The sequence below is a fragment of the Peromyscus californicus genome, unplaced genomic scaffold (assembly GCF_007827085.1).
Source record: "Peromyscus californicus insignis strain IS unplaced genomic scaffold, ASM782708v3 Scaffold_22__1_contigs__length_63687245, whole genome shotgun sequence".
In the NCBI taxonomy this organism is placed as follows: Eukaryota; Metazoa; Chordata; class Mammalia; order Rodentia; family Cricetidae; genus Peromyscus; species Peromyscus californicus.
Window position 1 is genome coordinate 411227 of NW_026294525.1, and position 18411 is coordinate 429637.

General features: G+C 36.2%; 1 protein-coding gene and 1 long non-coding RNA gene across 3 annotated transcripts in view; one reads left to right on the top strand and one right to left on the bottom strand.

Annotated features, from left to right (window-relative positions):
- Nucleotides 1-18411, top strand: part of LOC128118226 (uncharacterized) — a 100567-nt gene that overhangs the window by 12267 nt on the left and 69889 nt on the right. For both annotated transcript variants that reach the window (XR_008221053.1, XR_008221052.1), the window contains exons 2-3: nt 17551-17798; nt 18139-18195. This is a non-coding gene — a long non-coding RNA (uncharacterized LOC128118226). The remainder of the gene's footprint in view (nt 1-17550; nt 17799-18138; nt 18196-18411) is intronic.
- Nucleotides 743-17927, bottom strand: Riok2 (RIO kinase 2). The gene is made up of 10 exons (XM_052750695.1): nt 17795-17927; nt 15673-15811; nt 14897-15013; nt 12440-12615; nt 11605-11693; nt 10253-10444; nt 9567-9659; nt 7466-7990; nt 3893-3989; nt 743-1252 (listed from the first exon to the last, which is right to left on the bottom strand). The coding sequence occupies exons 1-10, from the start codon at nt 17858-17860 to the stop codon at nt 1088-1090; spliced, it is 1659 nt and encodes a 552-aa protein (XP_052606655.1). The 5' UTR covers nt 17861-17927; the 3' UTR covers nt 743-1087.

An 18411-nucleotide genomic window follows, 5' to 3' on the forward strand; every position in this document is an offset into this window, starting at 1 on the left:
GGCTATGTCAACACTTCCAAAATAAGTCTAACTTTCAAAGAAACCATATCTGATATATTCTTATATCCAAATATTTAAATGAAATTAGATAAGTTGCAAATAGCCAGAATTAATTTCACTTATAAAAAAGGGAATATGATGTCTTTATCATGGAAAAGCATCTATTTGTCTTTCTTCTGGTTTATCACGCTAGATATTCTGTTAGGTCACTGTTGGCAGACATTGCCATCTGGTGGTCATTTCTTGCTGAAGAGGCTCTTCTACTACTGGTTCTGTTCAGGGAAGCTGAAGGGACCCACACTCATTTCCATCTTACTGAATTAGATCGTGACCGAGGAATGAACCATGGTTTATATTTTCTTTCCTGTACTAAGTACTGGTTAATATTGAGGTAGGAACACATTCTGGAGTCATGGATACAAGAAAATGAGAAAGAGCATTTCACTCTTCATTCCTTCTCATTCTCCCAATTCTGCTCAAACTTGAGGAAAAGCCAACAACTCTAAGAATCCTGGTAGGATTATCTTGTTTCCTTCCCCATGACCACACAGCCAATGAAAATAGCACTAAATAGACCAAAGGCTGACTAATACCCATTACTGACTTATCTCCACTACTGAAGTCTAAAGAAACAGAAGGCCAACTCACTCCAATGGCCAAATAATTGTGTATTGTCTCATATAATCCTAAAACTAACTCATCAGTGACTGACTGAAGGAGAAAGGAAGAGAAAAACTACAGCTTGATTTAAGTTGTTCTATTATTTATTACATGTAAAGCCAGGACCTGAAGCCAAGCCATCTACTTGTTTAAGGCACAAACAAAACATCACAATGAAATAAAAATGATACTAACAGTTTGCAAATACTGCTAATGAAGTTTTACTGAACAAGTTATTTTAGATTTAACAGAGTTATTTGAAGAACTTTAAAAAACAGAATGCTTAGCAGAATTACTACTAATTAATCTTTGGAAGCCATATGAGTCAAATTCATAGTCTAAAGAGGGTTTATTCTATAAATAGTGTTTTTGGTCCAAAAAAGACCAAAGGTGGCTGAAAATAGTATCATTATATATCAGAAATATATTAGTCTCCCCAAAAGCTGGCTGCTTCCAAACTAGATTTAATATTCTGCATGTTTTCCCTCCGCTGCTTGGTAAACACATTGGCCTCTCCTTTCTGCAGCCGGCGTCTGGCAGCTGACATCTGCTGCCTTGTCAGCTGACGTTTCACCTTCTGCTTCACCAGTTCCTGGAAAGATTTGTAAGTTAGTATCACTCATAACCATTTTGATAAGGAACAGAAAATCATTAAAGCAAAGATTTACATTGCTAATACCTTTCAAATTTACATGTTGAGTATGAATTTTTAAAATCCTTGATGACACTATATGAACAGTAGATAAACCAGGAGAAGTTGTTGTAAAACTTAAAAGTTTACATTCTTTGCAGAAATACAGATTATACAGCCAAAGGGGTCAGTGTAGCATAATAGTTTAAATTACAAATCACCACAGTGCCACCTAGTGATCATGAGCATGGAGGGAAACATCAAGATGAAAATTATTCCTTCTTTCTTGGTAAGGTATACAGCCTGTAATCCTGGCAGTTAAGGAGTCAGGTGCATGACAATGAAGAGAAAAAGAAAGGGTATGGATTAATGTGGAAGGATCCAGGGTGAGGGGAAACTGTGATGGGAATATATTGTATGAAAAAATATTTTCGCCAGGCGGTGGTGGCGCATGCCTTTAATCCCAGTACTTGGGAGGTAGAGCCAGGTGGATCTCTGTAAGTTTGAGGCCAGCCTGGTCTACAGAGTGAGATCCAGGACAGGCACCAAAACTACATGGAGAAACCCTGTCTCAAAAAACCAAAAAAAAAAAAAAAAAGAAAGAAAGAAAGAAATATTTTCAATTAAAAGAGTCCAAGGCCTAGTACGCACAAAAATCATTGTTCATGGAGTTAGACTGAGGGTCTTTACCCCTCCTTAGAACACAGGCTTATATATTACAACTCACAACACTCAAGACTCTGCAACACTGGAGCCTGATAAAGAGAAAGGAACCAAGCAGCTTAACACCTACTTAAACAGGCATAGACAATTGTATCTGAGCCATACAGAAGGCAATTACATTTTGAGACTCTACCTTCACTGGTCTAGCAAATTTTAAATGTTTCTGAAAGGCCCCAGAACTACAATATAAACTACTGTTAACTACTTTTACTTTATTCTTTTGTGTGTGCATGCATGTACAGTATATACACGCACCCTTGTGTACATGTGTGCAAGTGTGTATGAGGGTGTTCACATATAAGTGCATGCGCATGTGTATATTAAAGCCAATGTATGTTGTCTTCCTCTATTGCTCCCTAACTTATTTTAGGGTCTCTCAATGAACCTGGAGCTCAACAATTTGACTACCTGGCAGCAAGCTCCTGTTTGTGTTAGGGTTACAGACATACTCACCAGGCTTTTTATGTGGACACTGGGGATGCAAACTCATGGAAACATCTTCCCAGCTTGAATTGTTATTTTATTCTTGATAGCTATCATTTCATATTATATTTCATTTTATCCAAAACAAAACATTTTAATTCACTAATCACATATCTGAATTTTTAATAAGTTTAGAAAAATAAGTTATTTATCTTTTGAATTTATTTCATTTCATTTCCTCATTTCTTCCCTTCTAAACCGTTTCCTTCTTTGTTCACTATGAGTAAATTATCTCTAAAAACACACAATTTTACATAAACAGAAGACAAAATCCAACATAATTATATGACTTTAATATATAAAGAATTTGATAAATTACTATTTCACTTTCTTAATGTTAGACAATAATTTTTAGAAAGTGCAATTAAACAGTACTCTTCAAAAACACTGCCTAATCCTGAAATAAGGCAGGTGGGTTGTAAATTTGCACAGTGGCTGACTAAGAATCAGCAAAGTAAGCAAACCCAACATAGTTTTGATTGAGTCCTGCTCTTTCCAAATGTCAGGAATGAATAAGATCTATAATCCTTTCTGTGTAGATGGAGAAACAATTCCTCCACAGGCCACAGAAAGGGGTTTGCTTTGTGGAGTGTAATAATCTCCACACTGATTCTTCCTTCTGGGTAGGTCAGAACAAAGGCTGGCTTACACGCCAGAAACCTCAGTCAGGGCTAGAATATTTTGCTCACTGTCCTGTCTAGAAAATGTCTTTTTGTAAATTGTTTGCCTACCACTGCTAAATGTCCAAAGAACCAACAAAAATTTGATACCAAACGTATTTAAAATTATCTGTTTCCCAGAATGTAACAAAGTGAGGATGGAACACCTTCACATTTCAACCACACTGCTATGGCCTTACCTTTCTGCAAAGTAATCTAACTTTCCTTGTTAAAAATCAACAACTGGTGGTGGTGGTGGTGGGGGGGTTAGAGATGGCTCAGTAGTTCAGAGCATTAACTGCTCTTCCAGAGGACCCAGGTTCAATTCTGAGCACCCATACGGCAGCTAACAACTGTCTCTAACTCCAGGATCTGACAGCCTCAAACAGACATAACAGGCAAAACACCAATGCAAACAAAATAAAAACATAAAAAAGAAAGAAAGAAACCAAGAAACCAACCAACCAAGAAACCAACCAACCAACCACCACCAAAATACTTAACATTTTCTCTCTCAAATTCAAACTAATTTTTATGCTGCCATATCCCTGGAAACTGCTCATTTCAGGTAAAAGTGAACCCTCTCCTCTCTTACTATACTTCTGAGTGCTGTTAATTTTATAGCATTAACACATGAGAACCAAATACCTAAATGACCTGAAATCCTCACAGTACCTAAGTTCACTATTCTCTCCACAGCACTGGCCCAAACAGCTGGTTTATGTGTAATACTTACTGGAGGAATTGTTGAACAGCTTAGGATACTGCTTGTTGATGTAACACTCAGGGTTCTTGTTCTATGCTGAGTAACACTCCTCATACTGTCTTCATCTCTAGAATAAACAAAATTTATCTTAATTTTTATAATGTAAAAATTAAATTAATTTTTTTGTAGCGAAGCTTAAGATGAAATGCCTCAAAATTATGATATTTATTAAAGTAAAAAGTGAAACTACTTGCAACTCAGTCCACTACACTTGAACATTCATGGAATGTCTGACAAAAGTCACCATCAAACTTTCCAAATAGAATGTTTCATAACTGAAATTTATCATTTTCCCACAATTCATTTGTGTTTTTCACTAAATTATATAAATCTATTTCTCACACTGAGTGTCTTTCTTGCCACCTTCTGAACAAAAGCAGACATAGTATGGACAGATACAATATTCTCATTTCTCTCTCTGAGACAGGGTCTCATTGTAGCCAAGGCTGATCATCTTACCTCAGGCCTCAACCTCCCAAGTGGAATTATGAACCACCATGCCCAGCCAGAGACAGTACTCTGAAAGTGCACTATGAATCATAATAAAAATTATAATCATGGATACGTCTATGCTTTTCAATGCAGTATTTTAATATAAACAATGTACAAAAACCTAGAAAACATTAACTTCTGATGTTCAGTATTTTTCTACAACATCTATTTTTTTAAAATTACATTTATTTATCTTTCTGTGTGAATGGCACAGGCCATAGCGTTCATGTAGAGGTCAGAGAACAATTTGCAGGAGTTAGTTTTCCCCTTCCACCATGTCGGTCCTAGGAATTGAACTTGGTAGCAAGTGACTTCATCTTCTGAGTCATTTCCCTGGCTCTGCAACATCTATTTTTGTTTGTATATTTTCTGTTGAAATGACTATTCAAGGAATAAAATTTTGCACAGTATTTATTCAGAGCAAGAACAAATCATTAACCCTACTCCCTGCTTAATAAGACTAATAACCCTATATAGTGTTTTGCTAGGTATTTGCTAGACATTATTGTAGGTATATCTCAGAAGGTGCTTCTGAATTGCTAAACTGAGTAAAGCAAACTGTCCTCTCAATGTGGGTAGATGTCATCCAATTCAATAAGTCTGGAATATAATGGCAGAGAAAGAGAATCCTCTGCCCAACTATCTTTGAGCTAGGACATAAATATTCTTGTCTCTGGAATCAGATTAGAGCTTACACTATTGGCTGTCTTGAATTTCCAGCTTGCTCACTGTAGACCTTGGCACTTCAGTTTATATAACCCCAAAGGCCAAGTCCTTATAAAGTCAATCCCAGACTTAGTATGGCTGATCTTAAAAATTTTCAACTTTGTAACAGTGTGAAAGTGCTAGTACACCTGGTGAAAACCACACTTTAATCTCCTCTAGGGCTGTTACTAAGTGGTACTGATACTCTTGATATGATGGAAAACAGTCTCCGAAGATCTAATCACAAGGATAAATGACATGTACTTTACCATAGGTTTTTTTCTAAGCTATGATATTTGGTAGTTCATGTGTACTAAACAAATTTTTATTTCCCTTCTAATTATAACAGATTAATGAGAATGTGAGTCCAAGGTAAGAAGTACCCTTAATAAATTTCCTATTGATTCTATTTGGTTTAGAGAACCCAGGCCAAATCAGATCAAAATGTGGTATCACAGCTACCCTTCTGACTAGCTGACTTTTTCTTATGCTTCTGCTTTAATTTTCCAAGTTTATTAAATGGTGGCAGCCCAAAGGCAGAAGATACAGAGCTATGTGGAAAAGGAACACAATTCTCACATTTTACTTCATGAACAAAACTACAAAGATAAAGGTGTCCTTAAGATACACAGATATTAAATTTTTTTTTGTTTGTTTTTAAAGACAGATATACTGGGTTTGGAGGACCTGGAGGTGGCAATTTTGGAGCTGCCCCTGGTTATGAAAATGAAAATGGTGAAGAACCTAGATACAGCAACCAGAGCAGGGGCTATGGAATTATGGCAACCATGAAGGAGGAAGCTATGGGATCTGGAAATTATAACCAGCAGCACTGTAAAGATGGGCCAATGAGCATGAGAAAATTTGCTGGTAGCAGGAACATGAGGTGATCACATGGTAGAGGAAACTGGTCTTGGGGACAGTGAAGGAAATGGGGGTTATGGTAAGAGGGACTAATACAGAGCTTCTTACTTGCCATGAGCTTCACTGTACAATAAGGGGATGAGAGCCCAGAGGAACAGAAATGCTCCTGGTTATTGAAATAACAATTTTAAAGAAACTTTTATCTCAGTCATGCATAAGCATGCAGTGATATAGCAGAAGACAGCAGAGCAGACACAGAGAGCAATTCTGTGAATGGGTTGAATTATTTAATAACATTATCTTAGTGCAGAGGAAAGAATAAGACAATTTCTTAGTTTCCTAATTTTCTTTCTTGCCTGACTAGCTCAGTAGGTAGAGCATGAGATGCTTAACTTTCTAGTGGCTTTTGTAAGAGTGTAAAAAGAAGCACTCCTTCTGCGGTAACGCTATTGTTGTAGATGTCAAGTGACATGTAACTTTTTAAAAATGATTCTCAAGGTTTTGAAAAGTATTAGCTGGGATCATGATATAAGATAGCATAAAGTTTTTCCCTTTTAAAAATTAAGTCAGAGCTGGAGAGATGGGTCAGAGGTTAAGAGCACTGGCTGTTCTTCCAGAGGTCCTGAGTTCAATTCCCAGCAACCACATGGTGGCTCACAACCATCTGTAACGAGATCTGGTGCCTTCTTCTGGTCTATAGGCATATGTGCAGGCAGAACATTGTATATATAATAAATAAATCTTAAAAAAAATTAAGTCTATGTACACTTAAAGTTTAATAAAGTAATTCTAAAGTAATAAATGATGCACTTCTGAACATGCACTGGGAAATGCTTAACAATGCTCTGCTGATCTAGTTTTGTACATGAATGTTTTAAATAAATAAAACCACTATTGCAATGAACTATAGTTTGGTTCTAGACAAACTATCCCAAATCTAAAAATTAGGTTTCAGGACTTTTGCTAATTTAAATTGAGCTTAACACTCTCAAGACAAAAGGAAATTCTTAAAATGTAATACCATTACGTGGCTTTAAGTGCACACACAAAAAAACAAATGACAGAAAGCCCAAAATCCCAGAAAATATTCTCAGTAGATATGTGACAGAAATCACATTTGCTCTATGTCTTACATACTTACATGCCTCTTTGTAGTTTAAACATAAATTAATTGTATTAATGAAGCAGAACTTACCCTGTCTAAAAACAGATTTACTTATTAAGAGAGCTACATTAATTCTATGAAGTCACAAATTTTAGTTTAAGGCAGAATTCTGTAAAATTTAGTCAATAGACTATCTGGAATCAGATTAATTGAAAAGACAAATTTGTTTTAATATAAAAAAGTTAACTTTCATTTTACACATGATGGCACAGCACAATTATGTCATATCATTTGTTCTTTTTCAATATGCTCCCTTGTCAGAGTCAAAGAATATAATAATCTCAAGATTAAAGGAAAAAGGAAACAAAAATCTATACCTGAAAGGCCTGAACTCCTTGTTCAATGATGACAAGGCAATCAGATCAGGGCATTCATCCTCACACTCCTCAGAGCCAGCAGGGCTTCTCCACTGACCTGTCTGGCCATTGTGTCTGGTATCATTTTCAGTACTATTGCTCTCCTCAGAAAACCCAGTAACAGAACTGTGGGTAAGAACCTCCTTTTTCATTTCTTCTAAAGCTTGATTTAATTCAGTCACTTCAAAACTGGATACATTAGCACTCTGCTCTGATAAACTGTCTTCCTTTATTTGCTTGAGGTCTTCAGATGAGTGGCAACAGTGGTCACCTGATTCATGTACTGGGTTAAGTTCATTTTCCATCTCTGATGTCCAAACTTTGTGTTTTTCTAACACCTCTTCATCAGAGAATGAGAAGTCAGATTCCTCTTCTGTTTCAGTAATTTTATCATCTGGACCTACTGGATGTAGCAGTTCATCATCTGCTTGCATTTCCTTTGTGTAACCACTAGCAGACACCTCAACGTCAAGAGAATCCTCCCTCCTAGGGAAAGAAGGTACTAGCATCAAATGACACAGAAAACAGATATCTGAAATAAACAGCACCACTCTAATAAATGATGAAACTGAAGTGAGTTCAAATGGTCTTCCACATTTAATCTTAAACATAGTATTTAAATTATTTAACTATGCAAATATAAAAATATTTGAAGAATAACTAAAAAGCAACATAATAATAAAAAGATCATAGAAATCAGTTGATTTTTATTAACTTAGTAGATTAACTTTCAAAAAGGGTAAGGGTTGCTTTTTAAGCCTAGCATAATTTGTCATCATAGAGGCTTCATCCAACAACTGATAGGAATAGATGCAAAAACTCACAGCTAAACATTAGTTGGAGCTCAGGGAACTCCATAGAAGAGGGGGAAAAAGGACTGTAGGAGCCAGAGGGGAAATGGAGGAGGAATGGATCTAGGGGGGAGGGGAGGTAAGAGAGGCTGGGAGGAGAGGAGGGAGGGGAAACTGGGGTCGGGATGTAATATATGGGAGAAGAATGAACAAATTAATTAAAAAAATTATAAAATATTTTAAATAAAGGGATAAAAGGAAAAAAAAGATTGCTTTTTAAACTATATAACAAATCTCAACCCAGGAAATATCTTAAAAGTATATAAAACCAATAAAAAAAGATTAACTTAAAAAAATACATAATTTGAATAAAAGAAAAATACAAGGCTGGAGACATGGCTCAGCATATTACTTTTCTAGTGGAAGGGGGCTTGATTCCTAGTACCCACTTTGGTTGGCTCACAATGACCAGCTCCAGAGGATTGGACTCTCTTCTGGCCTCTGTTGGTACTTGCACTCATGTGCACACATTATGTGCTGGTTAGTGTGTTGTCAATGTAACACAGGCTAAAATCCTGTGGGAAGAGGGAACCTCAATGAAGAAAATGTCCCCACCACACTGGTCTATAAGCAAGCCTGTGCATTTTCTTGATTCATGACTGATGTGGGAGAGCCCAGCTCTCTTTGAGAAGTGCCACCCCAAGGCAGGTGGTCCTGGGAGGTTTAAGAAAGTAAACTGAGCAAGCCATGAGAGAGCAAGCCAATAAGCAGAACTCCTCCATGGCTTCTGCTTCAATTCCTGCCTCAGATTCCCCTAATGATAGCCTATAACCTGTGAGACAAATAAACCCTTTCCTCCCCAAGCTGCTTTTGTTCATGGTGTTTTATCACAAGTGAAACTCTAACTAAGACACAGAAATACATGTAATCAAAAATAAAATCTTATAAATCAAAACACCGATTTCATTAAGATTTGACACCTGATTTCTTATAAATGGGTTATGAACATTTGATGCAACATTCAAAATACAATGAAAGGTGTTGACTTCATTAGAAAATAAATCCAACATTCAGAAGTTCAATTTTGGTATCTTAATGGACTGACGGCAAATATTTTCAAATCTTCAAGTTTCATTCATGTGCTGTAGAGTAGAAATATTCAACAGCAATTGTGTATCTGGACATTATTTCAGACAAAAGAATTAACTTTAGAATTAAGCAAATAATCTATCACAGGGGTTCTATCATGATAAGAAGTACTAAATACAAACCTGATGTCACTAAAGGTGGGGTAGAGCTCACTTTCATAGCCAAAACGTTTCATGAAGAACTCTCTAATGCATTTAACATCTCTGTCAAAATACCTGTAAAAGCAAACATTCATTTTTAATGTTATCTTTTCTATCTACTGTCCATTTATACAGGACACATAGCCTCTCCATGTATCTACCTACTTCTGAGCAAGCTTTGGTTTTAAAACTTTTTTTTTTTTTTGGTTTCTAGAGACAAGATTTCTCCAAGTATCCTCAGCTGTCCTGGAACTAGCTCTGTAGACCAGGCTGGCTTGAACTCATAAGAGATCTGCCTGCCTCTGCTTCCCAAGTCAGTTTCTCTGACTTCTTAAAGCACTGTTTGAACAAATTGGCTCTATGGCTAAGAAAGCTTGATTTGAATGTTAAGTCCAAATCCTTTTAGTGCTCTCTTCATTGTAATTTGTTAGATTCTCAGTACACAGGATAAGCATAATGAATGATTAGATTTAAAATTGGATTTAAATATATTTTCTTTACTTTAAAATACTGAGTAGTAAAGATTCTCTTACAGGGAAAATTCTAGTAGTTAGATATCCTTTATTCAAAAAACAAATCTGATCTAAATAGAAACCTGAAAAATTATGAATAAAAATTGATTTTATGATACACAAACATCCACAACTAGAATCAGTTTTAGCATATACCATTCAGCATTTGGATGGGAAGTGGAAACCATCTGTGGAAAATCAATCATGGTGATGTGGTCATCTTTATCCAATATGAGATTGAATTCATTGAAATCTCCATGAATCAGCCCATGATTTCCCAGTTTGACTATTAGTTCCATAGCTTCATCATAAACTGATGCGGGGTCTTCAACATGATGTATCTGACACCTGAAAGTATGAAAATTATAAATAGGTTATTTGTACATGTTCATGATTTTAATGAGCATAAAAATGCATGTGTATGTGTCATTTCAATTCCCAATCTTTCCAGTTTCCTCCTCATTCTAATCACAGATATGTGCCTCAACTATTAAAAGACCACACCATGCTCCAATCCGGTCTGTTTTCCACTGTCACCTCCTATCTCACATCTTCCTTACAGCTCAACTCTTTTTACTTAGGCCATTTCTAATTTCACTCATTCTACTTTCAACAGATTTCCTTCTACTTCATTTAAACAAAAAAGGTTCAAGACAATTTCTTCTATGCTTTTAAGCCTAAATTCTTAGTCATTTCCATTTCTAGTCAGCTGACTTCTTTCCTCTCCTGAAATACTTCACCTAACTATCGGGCACCATGCCTTTCAGATTTTCTTTCTTTACTGTTTATTACTGAGGCCAAAATCCTCACTGTAATTGATTTACTGCCTCTTTCACATTCAAACCCAATCCCAAATAATGCACGTTGCTATCTGTAGAACATACTGAGAATCTGAGCACTTTTCAGCACCTTTATGACTGTGACAAAGATATTACCATCTCTTGCCTGGACTGCTGTAAGTTTCCTAATTTACCTTCCCTGACTGTTTCTTGGATCTCACTGTTCACATTTCTCCTTCCTCTTGCCCATCCTACCTTAGGCACTCTGCTCTATATACTGGTTTGTTCTCTCTCCAACCTCGACTGTCAACACCTAAGGACCAAAGCCCTTTCTTTACCTGGAATATTGCCTTAGCTAGTTTCCTAAGATTTCACCCTGTGAATAACACTTTTCTGACTACATTAAACAGGAATCTCCTACCTCTAGCCTCTTCGCTGGCCTTTATCGATAGAATTTACAGATACACTAGATGTACTATGTATTTTTCTGTTCAGTTTGAGGGTAAGAACTTTTTTTGTTCACTGCTGAATTTGAAAGTATTTGTATGTAATAGATCCTTTATAAATACTGAACAAATCAATTCACAAATGGTAGAGATGACAAACTGAATGAAACTGAGCTTTCAACTTATTTTTGCATAGAAATTTCTAACTTCTTCCAACAATTTAATGTTTTACCTAAAAATTCATTTATTAGGACCTATGCTTTCAAGCTTAATGAATACTTACAAGGGATAACCATTGATAAGCTCCATGATCACTGCATGGCGATTGTAATCAATTGGCTTTGGAACTGGTAATTTCCTCTCATATAATGCCTAAAACAGAAAAATATAAAAAGCTAATAAAATCATGTTTTTAAAAGAATGTACTTTCCTACAATAAGGCTTTACAAAATTTTAGTCAACCTAAGGATATTCAATATGCAAAACTAAAAATAATGAAGTAAATTTTAACAAACCCTACTAGATAGAATAACTATGCTATTTTCTATTAACCTTAGTTGCTGATAACATTTAAGTATTGAAGATATTTTAAAAAATCTATATGGCACTTATTTTTAAAGGTAACAGGCTGGGCGGTGGTGGTGCACGCCTTTAATCCCAGCACTCGGCAGACAGAGGAAGGCAGATCTCTGTGAGTTCGAGGCCAGCCTGGTCTACAAAGTGAGTTCCAGGAAAGGCGCAAAGCTACACAGAGAAACCCTGTCTCAAAAAACGAAAGAAAAAAAAAAAAGGTAACAGATGTCATTTTACTATACAAATATGTAAATTATATTTTTTCTCATGTTAAAGGAAAATACTACTCAACTTATCTGAGACAAGATCTCCAGATACTATTTTCAATAAAAAGGACATTTATACAGTCACACACATAAATTTGTATAACAGTAAAATACCTTCATTAAGAGGAAGCCACTAGGAAAAGAACATAATCAATAGAGTTCAAGTTGACTGTAGGGACTGAGTTGGGGGTCATTAAGGTCTTTGTAATGGTTGATTATAATGAGCTACAGGTTATGATTTTGCTTTTTTTAAAGAAATGTAAAATCATTAAAAAATACCTTCATATAAGCAAATTCCTTCATGGCAGAGAGACGAGATAAATAAAGCCACGAAACATTATGCCTGTGCTTATGATAATCACGCTTATTTTTCAGATTTCGAAAGGAGGTTCTTCCCAGTCTGTGAAGCTTCAGTGCAAACTGCTGCCCCTTTTCATTTGCAACAATGTAAATATCTAGAGCAAAAATTATAAAAGCATCATTAGGACACTTTTACTGCAATGGGTCAACTAGTTCTAACTTTATCTGCCTTCACTGTATCTGCTATTTTTCCTAATTCTTTTTGTGCAAAATATTTCATATCCTAAACGACAACCCAGAATGTGTTTATATATGTAACTGTAAAAGAAAGCAGAGGTATACTTAGCCAAAGGGTACTTCTGCTTTCAAAGATGCTCAATACTTATATTTATCATTATGTCAAAACAACCAATTCATTGAGAAAGCAGTTCTAGTGAAAGAAGTGTTAGGGATCCAACACAGGCCTTGCATATAGCAGGACTGAGGATGTAATTGTACTCCAAGATAAGTGATATAACATCTTCCACTTCAACATGTTCAGTTCAATTGCTTTGATGACCAATAAGTTAGAATTTATTTCTGTAAGTAAACTAATGATCTTAATAAGTAATTTGCCAACTATCAAAGTAAGTTATTTGTAATGCTGACATTTAGAACACATTCTAAGTACATTAATAATTAAGAAATTTTAATAATTTCTATTAATAATAGGCTATCATTTTATTGATAGAATATAAATCATTACACATTTTTGAAACTTGATAATATCAAAATTTATATGCTTTTTATCCTTTATAGACTGAATTGTGTTCCTCAAAATTCCCCCACTGAAGCACTAACCTTTAATGTATCTATCTAAAGACAGGGACTTCCATTACTGCTCACAATTAAGAATAAATGAAACTCAAATCACTACTGCTTAGAAATTGGTAAAAACCAACCAAAGAGCAACCATTCCACTGTAACACTGTACAATTATGAGAAAGATACCTGCTGATACACAATGTCAACAAGAGTGAAAAGCAGATAAAAATTAAGGTATAAGATGCTGAATAATGCTTACTTCCACTCTTGGCTACAATCTCATGTGAACACAAAAATAACTCTAAATACACATAAATGTAGCTGTTTTTATACAGAAATTTTCTCAGACTAAATAAGATATTTCTATTTGTCTTAGCTATGGGATATAATCAACAGAAAATTAACTGAAATATATATTTGAAATAGACTATATTTTATTGTATTTTCTATTTTTACAATGTTAATGCTTATTTTATTATTCAATTAATCTTTTAAAAAAATAAACAGCATCTATTTCATAAATTAGTTTTCATATAATTGAAGTATTTACAATAGCTAATTCATAATTTAAAATTCAAAAGTAATGACTGAAAGCAAAAACAATTAACAGGAAGGTTATGTTACCCAAAGGGATAGTCCACAGTGTTTATACATATTTTCATGTGCACATGCTCTCCCAACTCCAACTTAGCATTCTATCTAATATTATTTCTTAAATACATACCATAATTTAGATTTAAACCCAGAAGGCATGCTAACCATATAAAATCTCATAAGGACCTTTTTGGGGTAGGTTTCTTAATAATTATTTATTTTCAAGTTTAATTTTGCTTCCCCAGTTTTTTTTTTTTTTTAAAAGATTTTATTTATTATGTATACAGTGTTCTGTTTGCATGTATCCCTGCAGCCCAGAAGAGGGCACCAGATCTCATTACAGATGGTTGTGAGCCACCATATGGTTGCTGGGAATTGAACTCAGGACCTCTGGAAGAACAGCCAGTGCTCTTAACCTCTGAGCCATCTCTCCAGCCCCGCTTCCCCAGTTTTGACAATGTAAATTAGATAGGAAGAATTTCACAGAACAAAAACTGTATATAGGAGGCTATGGTTCAGAATCATCTCCTAGTCTTTATTCTTGTCGCTCTCAGAGGAAGTAAATGAATACACAACTATTTGCTCAATGGTATTTTAAAATGCTTTTAGTTCTGTGTTGCTGTGACATAACAATGTGCCTGTGGTATTGATATTTACTATCTTCCATTACTTCCTTTTAATTTTAATTATTACAAATACATACTATCAGATATAAAATAAGAGCAAATATAATATTTACCAAAGATGTGAGCTAGTAAAAGAAAATTAGGGCTTGAAGTGTAGCTGAGTGTGGTAAAACATGTGCTAGCATGTATGAACTCTGGAAATTTTTGGTATTACTGATAGTAATGGACTTAGGAAGGTAATTATAACTTACTAAATTACTGTTAATAAATATAACAAACTATGTTCCTAAATCTGTTATTGCTTATGATCAACTTTCTGACTTACTGTTTTGTTGGACTATGGAATGCTTTCTCAAAGTAAAATAAAAACTTAAGCAAAGACAATGCTTTTAACAATACTATTAGTACATACCTGACTCTTTGCCAACACCCATCTGGTTTCCAACAGACTCAATTACCTGTCTAGAAGACAGTGTTTTCAAAGCAAGGTAATCATAACCAGCATTTGTCAACCGATAGCCCTGGACAGCTAGACAAAAATTAGATAAGAACATTATTTACTTGCACCGTAGCAACAAGATACATCAACTCAATCCAAGTATCAAAGATGGAAAGTCTTAGCTAGAGAAAGATAAATTACACAGACTTATAAGTTCCCAATTTCTTCTCTATTATAGAACTACTTAAAGTGTGATTCACGTATGAACACCAGTTTGAGAGTCTGTGAAAAGATATGCACATAAACTTAAAGGGATTTAAGTTCAGGATATTTTATACTGATTTGACCATGAATTTATGCCTATTTTTTTATATAACCATTATTCTCTTTACTTTTTCCAATAACTACTTTCTCTTATATTTATAAAAGATCTGCGGCAGGTTTTTAAACCTTCAACCCTCATCACAGATGGCTTGAGAAGAAATGCTCTAGTCCTGTGAGAGGCTGAATTTTCCAAAGGTGGAAAGTAGTAACTGTATGACTATCCCATTTGTTCTGCAGTATGATCTTGCTACTTTCTCTGCCCTCTTTGATTTGAGTGGACTCTGATTGTTTTTGACCAATTCAATATGGCAGAAGAATATATCAGTTCTTGGTTGTCTAATCAGGCAACTTGTACTTCCTGCCCTTGGAAGGTCGGCCCTACAGAAAGCCAATTAGCTCAAAATAATGTAGCATAAAATACTTACTTTTAGTACGTTCCCAAGCTATAAGCTTATGCTTCACTAACTCTCTCAACACTTTGTTACAACCACCATGCTTCAAGTTGGCTATAGAAGCAACCAAACTGCACGGAACAATCTCGTGGTTCTTCATGCCCATTTCGACCTGAAATTAAAGGAATCATTACAATGCCATAAGCAACATGAAGCCTCGTCTATTAAAACCTTGCTAAGAAATTAAATTAGCCTCTTGAAACTTTCCCAACTAAGTAGATCTCTAGCCATAGCTGTGCAGCCTAATAGGAACAGATCTTGAGAAATGTGCTGTTAAGCAAACACAGGCTACAAAGTTAATGGGCACTACCATGGTTATACTGCCACTAGATAGAATGATCTTAGAGGATTGTTGAACACATGTTCTGTGGCCAAACAAAAAGTTTAAGGCAGCATATGACTTACAATATAGTTATTTTAGTCTCCATCATGTTAAATTCCTTCTTGATAAATACAGTTAATCACTGATACTGTCAACTTCAAGAGTAAAAACTTAGTTCTTGAAAAGCTAATGACATGTGGTTGATAATAAAATACTTAACACCTAAACACTGTCTTAAGAAACCTACAGATATTCCAGATATTAAGCATAATTGAGATAATTGATATAGAGGCAAAGAAGTTCACAGAAAGAGGGGGTGGGCAAGAAAAGATAACACTGGCAGCATCTGTCTGAGTCTGGAATGTTAAGTTCAATGACTAGGTAATTTCTTAGGGAGCTTAGAAATTTTGGAAGAAAAATTTGTTACTCTGTTGTCTCACCATAACTAATCATCTGAGACTTTTAACTCATTTTTAATGTTCTGTTTTTGCTTCCCCAATCTTCTAATACACTTCTTGACTACCTTATTCTTGTCAGACATTGAGAAATAAGCGAATATACTGAGGAGAGCCATTTAAAAATACCATTTAAAGAAAAAGCCCAGGTCAATTAAGACAGCTATAGGAGAAAGAAAGTGTATGCCAAATTTCTTAGGACTTTGCATTTGATTGATTAATTTGTAAGTGCTACCTACTTAAGACTAATTCCAAAAACTTTGGCTACAAAGGCTTAAAATAATGCATGAACCAGGGAACTCACATTACATATCCTATTATGTAATTACATAACATGGTCCTTCTTACCAAAAGACAGTGACTCCTAAACAAAGACTGACGGACTCTAACCTAAGATGTATGTCATGATCTCTGTGCAATGAGACTAAAGCTACACAATCAAATTTTGTCATTTTCCTAATTAAAACATTCACTGGCTTCCAACATAATGTTTACTAGGCTTGCAAGGGCAACGGTCTACATGATCTGGTTCTCAGCTTTTTTTCCATGTACATCTTCCACATTGGCCTTTCCTTCCTCTGAAGACTTTTCCCATCTCTGGGTTTTTGCTCGTATTAGGGTTATAGTCTTTATCTCGAACTCTTTCCAAGGACATCTCTTCTCTCGTAGGTAATATTCTCCTGTTTCGGGGACATGACACAAACCAACAACTCTGTGATTTAATTAAAATAGGAGTAAAGACACGATTCTTGGACTTAGGCAGTCTCTGTCACTATACAACTCAAAGATAGGAGTACTCTTGCCTCACCTTCCCCCACATAGATACTTTCTATTCCTTTATCCTTTGTTACCCTCACGATCCTTACTACTTGATAATGACATTATTAACTTATTGGATTACTTGAGGACGGAAGGTATCCCCCGTCTGTTTTGCACTCTGCTGAACTGCCTAAAATTGTTACTAAAACCAGACACATGTGTTTTTTTGGATGAATCAGAGGGAACATTACTGGGTCTATTATTGGGAACCTAAGAGGCCTCCTTCAAGGACTTTTAAATCCTCACTCTCCCTAGTTTGGAAGCCGTGAGTCCCTGAAGTTTCCCAGGCAGCACAGACGCCAGCGCCTCTGAAGCAAAACGAGAAGCGGAAAGGAAGGCTTTGCAGTCTTCAGGAAAAGACAACTCTTCTCCACAAAAGCTTAGTCAAAGTCAGACCCTTTACCCAGATCCCAGCCCCCATGCTCAGCTCCCAGCGACCTTAGAGGGGCAGGAAGAGGACGCCACCGGGATGGACAGGCGAGAGAGGTGTGCTTCTTACCGCGGTAAGGACCCTGAAGTCATCTCTGCTCATGTACCTCAGCTTGGCCACGTTTACCTTCCCCATGCTTGCTGAGCTCCAGCGCGGACGCTCACACCGGACGCGCAAAGCCGCTGGGTAATCTCGCGGGCTTTCCGCTGCCGGCCCACGCCGGCGCTCTGTGTTTACAGTACTTCTTAGTAGGTAAGAACTCATGCTTGACTGGTACTGAAAAATGCTACATTTTCTGGTCTTAGAACTAAAAAGCAGGGAAAGGTGATTATTCGCTCTTTCAGGTTTTTTTTTACACGTGACTGATTTGGCAGGTTGCAACTTTTCTCATAATATGACACGTTACTTTTCAGAGCTGCCAGGACCTGATCCGGAAATAAGGCTCCACTTCCGGAAGCAGCGGCGCTCAGGTCAGGGGAGGGGCAAATTTTGTCCCTTTCGGGCGGTGTCTACTTTTAGTGCTGCGACTGTCTACTGTAAAAGCAGGGAGGGAAATGACCAAGTGAGACTCCTGACCAGCAAAGCCACCGGAAGGAAGGCGACAGAGCGCCGCGCCGTATCTCGGTCGCCTGCGCCTGTCCCGCCGAGGAGGTTGGGTTAGGAGCACTCCGGCGCTGGCTGGGCTT